The 12,297-nt window shown below is 39.2% G+C and overlaps 1 protein-coding gene across 4 annotated transcripts in view; it reads left to right on the top strand.

Moving 5' to 3' along the window:
• The window catches only part of sgsm2 (small G protein signaling modulator 2), a 171,513-nt gene that overhangs the window by 98,234 nt on the left and 60,982 nt on the right, over window positions 1-12,297 (top strand). For all 4 annotated transcript variants that reach the window (XM_047392687.1, XM_047392685.1, XM_047392686.1 and 1 more), the window contains exon 3: window positions 10,298-10,466. In XM_047392687.1, the coding sequence (XP_047248643.1) occupies window positions 10,298-10,466 (169 nt within the window). The remainder of the gene's footprint in view (window positions 1-10,297; window positions 10,467-12,297) is intronic.

Here is a 12,297-nt window from a genome sequence, read left to right as displayed (position 1 = left end):
CCATATAAGCATAATATATATACAGGACAATGAAACTGAAACACCTGGTTTTAGACCACAATAATTTATTAGTATGGTGTAGGGCCTCCTTTTGCGGCCAATACAGCGTCAATTCATCTTGGGAATGACATAAACAAGTCCTGCACAGTGGTCAGAGGGATTTTAAGCCATTCTTCTTGCAGGATAGTGGCCAGGTCACTACGTGATACTGGTGGAGGAAAACGTTTCCTGACTCGCTCCTCCAAAACACCCCAAAGTGGCTCAATAATATTTAGATCTGGTGACTGTACAGGCCATGGGAGATGTTCAACTTCACTTTCATGTTCATCAAACCAATCTTTCACCAGTCTTGCTGTGTGTATTGGTGCATTGTCATCCTGATACACAACAACGCCTTCAGGATACAATGTTTGAACCATTGGATACACATGGTCCTCAAGAATGGTTTGGTAGTCCTTGGCAGTGACGCACCCATCTAGCACAAGTATCGGGCCACGGGAATGCCATGATATGGCAGCCCAAACCATCACTGATCCAATTCAATTCAATTCAATTCAATTCAAAAATACTTTATCCACCCCCATGCTTCACTCTGGGCACGCGACAGTCTGGGTGGTATGGCTCTTTGGGGCTTCTCCACACTGTAACTCTCCCGGATGTGGGGAAAACAGTAAAGGTGGACTCATCAGAGAACAATACATGTTTCACATTGTCCACACCCCAAGATTTGCGCTCCTTGCACCATTGAAACCTACGTTTGGCATTGGCATGAGTGACCAAAGGTTTGGCTAAAGCAGCCCGGCCGTGTATATTGACCCTGTGGAGCTCCCGACGGACAGTTCTGGTGGAAACAGGAGAGTTGAGGTGCACATTTAATTCTGCCGTGATTTGGGCAGCGGTGGTTTTATTTTTTTTGGATACAATCCGGGTTAGCACCCGAACATCCCTTTCAGACAGCTTCGTCTTGCGTCCACAGTTAATCCTGTTGGACACCAGCAAAACGTGCACCAACAATTTGTCCTCTTTTGAACTCTGGTATGTCACCCATAATGTTGTGTGCATTTCAATATTTTGAGCAAAACTGTGCTCTTACCCTGCTATTTGAACCTTCACACTCTGCTCTTACTGGTGCAATGTGCAATCAATGAAGACTAGCTACCAGGCTGGTCCAATTTAGCCATGAAACCTCCCACACTAAAATGACAGGTGTTTCAGTTACATTGTCCAACCCCTGTATATATATTTACAATACAATAATAATACAACATGAAACACTGTAAACCTTTCTTTCACTGTCTGACATAAAATCCAAAGTTTCCTGTTTTAGGTCAATTGAAACTGCCAAAAAGTTTTAGATTTGCCAAATGGCAGAAAACGTTTTGTGTTTATTATTATTTTTTTTACTTTCTTTAAAAGTACAGAGAACATACAAACTCCATGCAGAACGATCCCAGTCCGGGACTGAACCCAGCACCTCCTCGATTCAAGGCAGCAGCGTTCACTTCCTAATTTGAAGAACGTAATACAAATCTTTCGGATCAAATTCTCATACTCATTATTTTGGCATTTAGCAAATAGAAATAATGTTGGTAATCCTTATTGACCTGAAACAGGAAACCTTCAGTATGATTTATTCTCAAACAGTGGAAAATAAGTTATGTGTCTATGTAAATATTTTAATTCAAATGTACATTAGAGAGTTTTATACATACTATAACTGAAATTATAAACAACTGAAATTACCAAACAAAAATTTGTTAAAGGTGATCCTGATTATCAGACAGCTAATTTCTTGCCACATTTGTTGGCAAACAAAACAGATGCATTAAGGCTGGGCTTCACATTATCAGGCTATTGTCAGATATACAATATAGTACCATTTTACATATTTGTAAAATATGCATTTCTTCTTAAATAGATTTTAGAAGAAAACTTTTTCTTCTAATTTTGTTTTCCTTATTTAATCAGAGGACTTCTTAAGAGTTTAATGATGGTTTAGGACATATATGTGACAAAAATGCAATGTAATATCCTCCACAAATGTTTAGGTATCTGGGAAAGTAGATCCACAGAAAACGTAGTCCAAACAGAAGACACAGACCGGGAATCCACATTGAGCTTTCTTGACATATCAACAGAACGGGAGACAAGCTTTGCTGCCCAATTACCTTAGTTTTTATTAGATCAGTTAATGATCTCATTGGAGAGCTACAGAACAAACTGCCACTAGCTCATGGATGTGTAGCCCCAGTGCTTCAAAACACAATTATGGATGATTCACAAAATGGGACTTTTATGGCTTTGTGTCTGTTTTTTACTGTAATATATTTACTGAAATAATAGAGTGCATGTTTTTGGTTGATTCTAGTTTTTTTGTTTAATTCTATATCTCCGCACACATATTTATAACACATATATATATTTCAGCATTATTCCGCAAGAAAGGGAAGAGATTGCAAAGAACTCAATAAATCTGCAGGAATTCTTGCTGGGAAATGTACCAATGCTGCAATAAGCCATCCCTTCCACTCTGCTGGTCCCAGTTATGTCAACATTAAGGCATCTAGTTGTTCATGCTTTCTTCTTCTTTCTTAGAATGAAGCCAATTATGTGCATATTAGATAGGATCTGATGATTCATCAGAGCTACAAGCACCCAAAACATGAATTAGTGAGACAGCCGAGAGAAGAAAAAAGAGAGCAGAAGAATTAGAGGAGTGGGTGGAGCTTCTGTCTTGGGAGAGCTGCTTACATTCTGCTTCATTCTGGTGACCTAATGTTTGATCTAACCCTCCTCTTCAACTTACATTTTACAGTGCTAATCACTGATTCCTTTCTGATAGTTAAAGTAAGACTTTACACACACACACACACACACATGCAAACAAGGGGCACATTTAGATGGAAAAACAGAACATAGAAGCAGAAGTGATGAGGATAAAGATTGTCTTCAGAACTTAAACTAGTACAAGTCTGTTTATATTCCATTTTAAAATTTTTCATTTTATTTCATTTCCTTTGCACCAAAGTTCATCTATTATAAATGCTCCATTCTTGTGCTGTTGCCTTATTTATGTGACATGCACACCAGTTTGGAATTGAACATTTGATCACCAGCACATTTAATCACCGTTAGAAAAGCAAACCTTTTTGTAGTCTGCTGGTCTGGAGCTTATATGTGTATTTTAACATAATGTCAGGAAGAAAAGGCATCAGTATTGACATTGTTAAATATTCTTCTATATGTTTATGCATATGTGTATAGATATACGTGCATTTATTTGTTGTACAGTACTGTGCAAAAGCTATTAATCTTTTTTATTTTGCTTCAAAATAATTCCACATGTAAAAAAAAATGCATTTGTAGGTGAGTACGTGGGTTGCACTCCTGAAAAATTGGACAAATCTGCTCTGTGATTTCCAAAGAGCTTGTTCTGTTATTGACTGTTATTCATTCATTTAACAAACAGCAGCCTTAGCAGTTTATGGGATAACCATACACCACCACAACAGCCTTGGCCCCTCTCCCTGATGCCGGGCACTAGACTGATCACACACTGCTGTGGGATGGCACTCCATTCCTCAACCAACATCTGTCGCAAGTCAGCCAATGTGGTTGTGGTGTTCACTCTGGTATGAACAGCTGATCAAAAGCTGATCAAACAATTGCTCTATGGGGTTGAGGTCTGGATTTCAGGCAGTCTATTCCATCCGCTGCAATCTGAAATTCTGCAGGTAGTCAGTGATAAAGCCTGCTCTGTGTGGGCTGGCATTGACATATTGGAGGACAGAGATCTGTCATATACTGTAGAGATCTAGGATAAGCACTGGTTGTAGATACTCATCTCAATATCTTTCTGCATTGAGATTGCCTCCAACAATGACTCAATGCGGTCTGCTCGTTTTCCTTAGATAGAAAACCTTTTAACCAATTTGAATAATAAACTGAACTTGACTGCATTGTTTGATAATTAGGATAACTTGGGATGGATGTAATTGACTTTTATTCTCTCTGTATGATTGGTTTGACTTTTTTGTAAAGTACCTTGAGATAATATTTATTTTGATTTGATCGAAAGCTTTTTATCATTAGCAAAGAGGATTTCGCAGTTTTTCATGGTCGCATCCCATATGCTCATACTCTGTAGCTTAACCATCAGATTTTCCTTACGAATGTAGCAATATTTGCAGCACGATAGAGCAAGATGTAATAACAGTGAGCAATTACATCAAAAAAGCCCTCTTTATTTCAATATCACACAAAGGATTTCCATGGAGTATTGTATTTTACTGTGGTATCGCCTGGTAACCTCCCAGAAGCAAAACAAGCAGACAGGTGAAAAGCTTCAATCTGATATGTGTGTCCATGCAAATACACTTCACTTCTGTGAAACAATCAAAACATGTTGTTGCTGAAAGCTTTTAATTATATTGAGTTAATCAGTATTTCAAAACATTATTGAAGCTTGTTCATTATAATGAATCTGAAAACCTGTGCTGAAATGAGCATGCAGCCAGACCATTTTGTGTTTGCTTGATAAAACACAAAGTTGCTTTCACATTCAGCCCCCCAAAGACTCATTATGCCTGAGCATTACTGCAGCAATTACCGAACAAGGGAGACAGCTAATGGATGGGTACCCACTAAACGTTTTCTACATATGAGTCACAGTCATTCTCAGAGCTCTTTCTGTGCCACACATAATACTCTAAAGTCTTCTTGATCTGCAGAAATGCCTTGTAATGCCAGTGACATCAGTCAATACTTGGACTTAAACTGTGCAACAGCAGATCTCCCCTGGTTGTAACGGGGCCTCAGTTTCCTAATCATCCAGGCTGCTGTGATTTTACAGATATATCTGTGATATATCTGTAAAATCACAATTACTGAGTAGGAGTTATTGCACAATTTCTCATTATTACCAACATGTTTTAGGAAGCTGTTATGTAACAGATGCAATGTGAAAGAAGTGAAGTCAGCATGAAATAAGCTGATTTGAGTAGTATCAGCACACATCTTATGTCTAAAACGACACAAACTGAAAGCTTTTGCACTTGCACATGAAGCAAACCCCTTTGACGGCACACAAATCGACTTTCTCCTCTCTTCAAAGCTATGCATTTCATTTAGCTGTGTTACATTACAGTTTAGAAGGCAGAGAAACCAGACAGAAAAATGTCCAGCCTCCTTAATTTGCAGGTCCAGCATCTTTGTTGACTGTCACAGTAAGGGTCAAACTGATGTAAAAAACAGGAGTGTCCAGGAGCTTTGGAAAACAAATTCCACTTAAATACACTGCAGAGAGTGATTCCTCCACCCAGTTTTCTTGTACAGCCCACACATGCCAAACTCATTAAAAATAAACCATTCTCTCTGGTTATTCTGTGATTCATATTAAACTGGATGATGACGAGGATGGAAGTTGTTCGTTGAGCTTACCCGTTAATAATTATTAAATTATTTGTGTTTTTTATTATATGTAATAATTTGAATTTGATTGTAAATACAGGTCCTTCTCAAAATATTAGCATATTGTGATAAAGTTCATTATTTTCCATAATGTAATGATGAAAATTTAACATTCATATATTTTAGATTCATTGCACACTAACTGAAATATTTCAGGTCTTTTATTGTCTTAATACGGATGATTTTGGCATACAGCTCATGAAAACCCAAAATTCCTATCTCACAAAATTAGCATATCATTAAAAGGGTCTCTAAACGAGCTATGAACCTAATCATCTGAATCAACGAGTTAACTCTAAACACCTGCAAAAGATTCCTGAGGCCTTTAAAACTCCCAGCCTGGTTCATCACTCAAAACCCCAATCATGGGTAAGACTGCCGACCTGACTGCTGTCCAGAAGGCCACTATTGACACCCTCAAGCAAGAGGGTAAGACACAGAAAGAAATTTCTGAACGAATAGGCTGTTCCCAGAGTGCTGTATCAAGGCACCTCAGTAGGAAGTCTGTGGGAAGGAAAAAGTGTGGCAGAAAACGCTGCACAACGAGAAGAGGTGACCGGACCCTGAGGAAGATTGTGGAGAAGGGCCGATTCCAGACCATGGGGGACCTGCGGAAGCAGTGGACTGAGTCTGGAGTAGAAACATCCAGAGCCACCGTGCACAGGCGTGTGCAGGAAATGGGCTACAGGTGCCGCATTCCCCAGACCTGGGCTACAGAGAAGCAGCACTGGACTGTTGCTCAGTGGTCCAAAGTACTTTTTTCGGATGAAAGCAAATTCTGCATGTCATTCGGAAATCAAGGTGCCAGAGTCTGGAGGAAGACTGGGGAGAAGGAAATGCCAAAATGCTAGAAGTCCAGTATCAAGTACCCACAGTCAGTGATGGTCTGGGGTGCCGTGTCAGCTGCTGGTGTTGGTCCACTGTGTTTTATCAAGGGCAGGGTCAATGCAGCTAGCTATCAGGAGATTTTGGAGCACTTCATGCTTCCATCTGCTGAAAAGCTTTATGGAGATGAAGATTTCATTTTTCAGCACGACCTGGCACCTGCTCACAGTGCCAAAACCACTGGTAAATGGTTTACTGACCATGGTATCACTGTGCTCAATTGGCCTGCCAACTCTCCTGACCTGAACCCCATAGAGAATCTGTGCGATATTGTGAAGAGAACGTTGAGAGACTCAAGACCCAACACTCTGGATGAGCTAAAGGCCGCTATCGAAGCATCCTGGGCCTCCATAAGACCTCAGCAGTGCCACAGGCTGATTGCCTCCATGCCACGCCGCATTGAAGCAGTCATTTCTGCAAAAAGATTCCCGACCAAGTATTGAGTGCATAACTGTACATGATTATTTGAAGGTTGACGTTTTTTGTATTAAAAACACTTTTTTTTTATTGGTCGGATGAAATATGCTAATTTTGTGAGATAGGAATTTTGGGTTTTCATGAGCTGTATGCCAAAATCATCCGTATTAAGACAATAAAAGACCTGAAATATTTCAGTTAGTGTGCAATGAATCTAAAATATATGAATGTTAAATTTTCATCATTACATTATAGAAAATAATTAACTTTATCACAATATGCTAATTTTTTGAGAAGGACCTGTATATAGGTGAGTTAGAATCACCAGTAGTTAATCTAAGGTATTAACTTGTTGCATGCAATATTGATTGAAGTGTTTTATGCTGAGCTGCTTTGATTTGCTGTGTGAGTGCTGTAAACCGTGACTTGCGGCTACGTGTATGTTTTGTCCAGCTGATCCCAAATCAGCCAAGAGTTAAAGTGGGACTTTTTAGAAGTTTTTCATTTGAAGCAGACTGCAGCTGTGGTCTGGGCCTCGTCTGACCACTCCTTTGTCCCAGTTTTATTACTGGAGTTTTTCCACTGAGTTCCCGCCTCAGAGTTTTATGACTCTTTGTTCGAGATTTGGGGCAATCAGCCGTTTGTGGCAAAGGGCACAGCCCACCGTCTACAAGCTGATCAACCCAATCGAGATATCAGCACACCAGGAGGGCTTCACTTTCGACGTAAACCAACATTGCACATTTTGTCCATAAAACTGCTGGTTTGATCTTCTTAGAGACTCAATTTGCATGTTTCTTTTATTATTAGTTTACATAGTCATTTTACTCTTTTTGTAGAATAGTGCATGAGGTTTTTGGACTAGAATAGTAATTGTATTGCTATATGGTTTCAATAAATGTTCACATATATATAAAGAGAAGACCTTGTGTTTATTTTGTGCAAGAGTGATTTATCTGTCAAAATAAGGTCAACGTTCCCCTCACCGGTGGAGCAACTGATTAAACAGGGACATTTAGCGTGTTTTTGGTTAATAATTATCACTTAATAATGATAATTAACTAAGTGTAATTATTAAGAGCTTTGAGCCCATAATCACAACACCAGAGTGCATCTCTGATTTATATTCATAAGCAATGATTTTTGGTAAAAAAACAAATTTTCGGAATTATGATTTTTAACCATACTTTTTGATAAATATTAATTAATCAATAATCATAGTTCTTACATTATTTATTTAATTACATTTATCTGATACATGCATCTCAAATTTATATTCATATTTCAGGCTACTGCTTATACTGCGTGGCTACTGCTGAGGGCACTGCTTGTGTGACACCTCCAGCTAGGATCTTATGTGCAGCGGTGAGGATGGGCGTGATAGTAACATCAATCTAGAGCAAGTTATGAAACAGCGCAGCCATTCATGTTTACTAGCCTCAAAATGTTACCTTTTGGACCTGTTCTAATTATAACTTCCTTAAGTAAAAATACACAAGTCCCTGACAAAAACTGCTGAGTTTGTTTGCGCCTTTAGAGCAGAGAACACAGAGATGAAAGAAGTGTCTATAGTCTCTATGTGACAGTGGAGCCAGAGGGAGAACCTAATGCAGGCTTTTCCTTTGGTTTGAGGTGTGTTCCTTAGGTGAAAGACACGGTACCGTTTCTCCACGTCAAAGTGATGGAGCAGCTGGATGACCCAGAGCAAAGGGACAGCTTGAAGCTGCACATTCTCCTACTGTATATTTTACTGGAAAACTGGAAAGCAGTGACCTCAAAGTAAAACGTTGTAGACAAACCATTTTGTGTGATTAGAAATGGGGTGGGGGGTTCTGGACCACCTGGTGGAAGGACAATTAGGAAGAAAAAGTAAAGTTTTTTTGTATTTCTATATTATATATTATGTTTATTATATATTATGTTATTATATTAGGCATACTTTTCTTCACAAACAGGCCTATTTCACAACATTTTCTTTCACTATCTGAAAATAATTCAGACTAAAGACATCCTCTTTCAGGTCATTTAGGATTACCAAAATTATGTGTATTTGCTAAATGTCAGAATAATGAAGGAGAAAACTTTCTCAGTGTATCTTTTTCTTGTCAGAGATTTCCATACATTAAGATAATTATAATTCCCTAATTGGGAAAGGCCAAGTTGTGATGCCATAGCTTTGTAAGGTTCTGTTAGGTTAATTGGCTTTGTTTTCCTGAATTAGAGGCACACCTATGGATGTGTTTAAAGGCAAAACCTCCAACACACTGCTTCCTTGCAAGAAATCATAGAAAAATCTTATCAGCCAAGATATCAGAAAAATGAATGTGGACCACAACACGTTTTGTTCATCTTTGGGTACAGTTTTCAGATGCCTGAACGTGCCACATTAAACTGTTCAAACAATCATATGAAAGGATACAAGCATGGGAATGTCCAGCCATCATACTGTTCAGAACAAAGACAGGTTCTCTGTCCAAGAGATGGTTGTGTTTTGGTGTGAAATGTTTGTGTCAAACCCAGAGCAAAGACAGGAAGAATCCATCCATCCATTCATCCAGTGTACAACCTACTGTAAATAACTCAGGATGTAAGATCACGAGCCACTGCTCTTACAGTGACCAATGAGAGTAGTGGCTTTCGCTTCTAACCTCTTTCATGGCTGCAATTTTTGCCTAGTCTCTTGCTTATTGTTGACTTTACTTCACCGAGGCAAGTGAGGTCTGCCGAGCTCTAGATTTTCTGGGTCCTTTTGTGATTTGAAACATCAACTTGGTATTTCAGGAAATTAGGCCTGCCAATCATGGGAAGGTTCTATGTTAATGTATTAGGTGATAATGATTCTCACTGTGGTTCACTTGAGTCTGAACGTCCTTTAAATGCCTTTATAACTTTTTCAGACTTTCAGTGTCTTTGACTCTGTTCCTGATCTTTATTTAGATCAAGGCATGCTGTGTTGCTTTTTCAGATCTTTTAGCCTCACAAGTTTCAAGCTTTCAGACTGGTTCTGGTTTTAATGGAATGTTCTACACGCATAAGGTTTATACTCTGTGTTTTTAAAAAGCTGCGTTAGAATAATTACATTATTTTTTTTAAATACGAGGCGTACCTCACTAGAGTGAATAAATTCTACCTTTTGTGACATCCCTTGACAATTTTTTGTAATGCCATCAGCACAAAATGTGACATTTTCTCTTTTTCTTCTCCTTCGCCAACATAACAACTAGCTTTCAAAATACATAATCTTTTCTTGCAGTCTACATTACACAAACCATTTTCGTTATTTGGTGTGGCTAAATTTTACACAAATATACAAAAAGTATGGGCTTTCCCTACATGTATATATAATGCCTCATTTAAATATGGGAAGACTGCATTAGAAGAACCCTGTGATAAATGCCTAACTAGCTACCTAACTAGCAACAATAAATGACAAGTTGATACTAGTGACATCATTCTGTTGAAAATTTTATATGTTTGTGTCTTTTCCCTTTTGTTGCTATAAATAACACACGTCCTATGTCTGCAGCTGCCATTGAGGCCTGTCTGAGTCACCTCCTAAAGAGACGTGCAGCCGGCTTTCTCCGCAGTGACAAGATAGCCGCCCTCTTCACTAAGGTTGGCAAAGTGTATGACACCGCTGGTGAGGTGTGTCGGAAAGTACAGGAGCAGCTCCAGCAGCAGGCTGATCTCACCAGGTTGGTCGCACAGATGCCTTTCCCCTAACCCCTTCCCTTTCATGCTTGTGTCTGTTCCAGTGGTGACAGATTGATCACAAAACTATATTTAGGATCCACTTTTGATTTCACATCATCATGCTTTATTTAAATGGTAAACAGACTGTATTTCACCAAGCTGTAATCACACATTCGCACAGATTGGCTTAGCCCGGGGCTTATGGATATGTGGTAGTGGAGGAAGCTGAATTCAAACCTAAAACATTTCAATTGCAAGACAACTATTTTTCCCACTGAGCTACAGTTGGTAGGTAGACTACACCTGACATAACAGCCAGTAGTTATGTAGTAAATCTACTTCACAGCTGACAGTAGGCATGTTTACATGGAAATAAGCATTCTAAATAAAGGGACGATTGGAATAAAATGCGTCATGTAAACCCGCCACTTGAAATATTCTGATTGGATTGATCTCAATCGGAAAGACATTGTATTTCAAATAAGATCGGTGGTTTATTCCAATCCAGTACAATCCGGTTATTTTGGGGAAATTTGACAACTCTGCACATGTTAAAGTGATTCTAATCTGAATAAAGCTAGATGCATGTAAACACACGTCATGATTGGATTATTTGATGTTGCGTTCATTTGTATTTTTATTATTATGCTCATGTCCCTTATTTATATATCAACACACTGCTCAGTTCTATAGCATTTTTACAGTTATTTGAAGCCATTGTGGAGAACCTAAACTGTCAGGGAGCAATAATAAGAGAAGCAATCACTAGGCCTATGGTAACTCTGAACACAAATGCATGCCACACTTTGGAGATTTCTATTTGTCTAAATTAAGTTTAGCAAGGCGTTGTATAACCGTGATTTATGACTATATGTTCTAATCTTTCTGCCAGTTTTATTCATAATTTTCTGGGTATACCTTATGCACCATGAGATTTTCCCCATGGAACCTACACTCACCTGACAACTGAGCAGACTGTTTTTTAAGCTGAACAATTTGTGTACACACTGAGATAAGCCTGGTTACTGTTTCTGGGTTATCATGTCCATGAGAGGCGTCTATAATTGTAACTTGCTGTGTGTGTGCTCACAAAGAATATGATAAACTGCTTGATCTGCTGGCACTTAGCTACCAGCTGAGCTGTGTAGGACCCCATTAATTGTCCATTAGCTTGTGCCACATGGCTCCCACAACTCTCCAGGGCTGTAATGAGATAGAGGACAGACTACTTTGGGTGTCAAGCTCACAAACAGCCCCACATCTCTGTGGCTGCAGCCGTGGACCTCCAGCAAATATTTCAAACAGTAAAGTACAAGAAGAATATGGATGAAGATTTTAGTGTGAGATGCGTGTGATGTAAATCAGTGGAGTTAAGTCACGGCAGGTGCCCTATCACAGCTGTCACATCTCGTTGACCTTTGTTTCCTCAGGCGGACTGCACACAACATGAAAGCCTGTTAATGTCTGCAGCTCTGCTTTGCACAAATCACACCCTTCCTCCAGAAACACACGCACACACGGGTAAATGTCCACACAGTGTTGGTCTTACATCAGAGGTTGTTCCACACAAGGTTAGCTAAACATGAAGAAAAACACACACACAGACATAGACACACACACACACATACGTGCAGACACACACTCAGTCATATTGACTCCCATCTCCCTGTCATTCTACCTCAGGGCCCTATTTCCCATTTGCCCTGGTTTCCTTGGTAACATGGTGTGCTCCATTAGCAGCACAAGAGGAGTAAAAAAAAAAGCAAAAAAAACAAAGGGTTTGATGGGATAAAGAGCAAAGATCAACAGAAGAAAATAAGGGAATGTAATCAT

The sequence above is a fragment of the Girardinichthys multiradiatus genome, chromosome 18 (genome assembly GCF_021462225.1).
Source record: "Girardinichthys multiradiatus isolate DD_20200921_A chromosome 18, DD_fGirMul_XY1, whole genome shotgun sequence".
Classification (NCBI taxonomy): domain Eukaryota; kingdom Metazoa; phylum Chordata; class Actinopteri; order Cyprinodontiformes; family Goodeidae; genus Girardinichthys; species Girardinichthys multiradiatus.
Note: the sequence above shows the minus strand (reverse complement) of the source record. Positions and strands in the feature narration are given on the sequence as shown.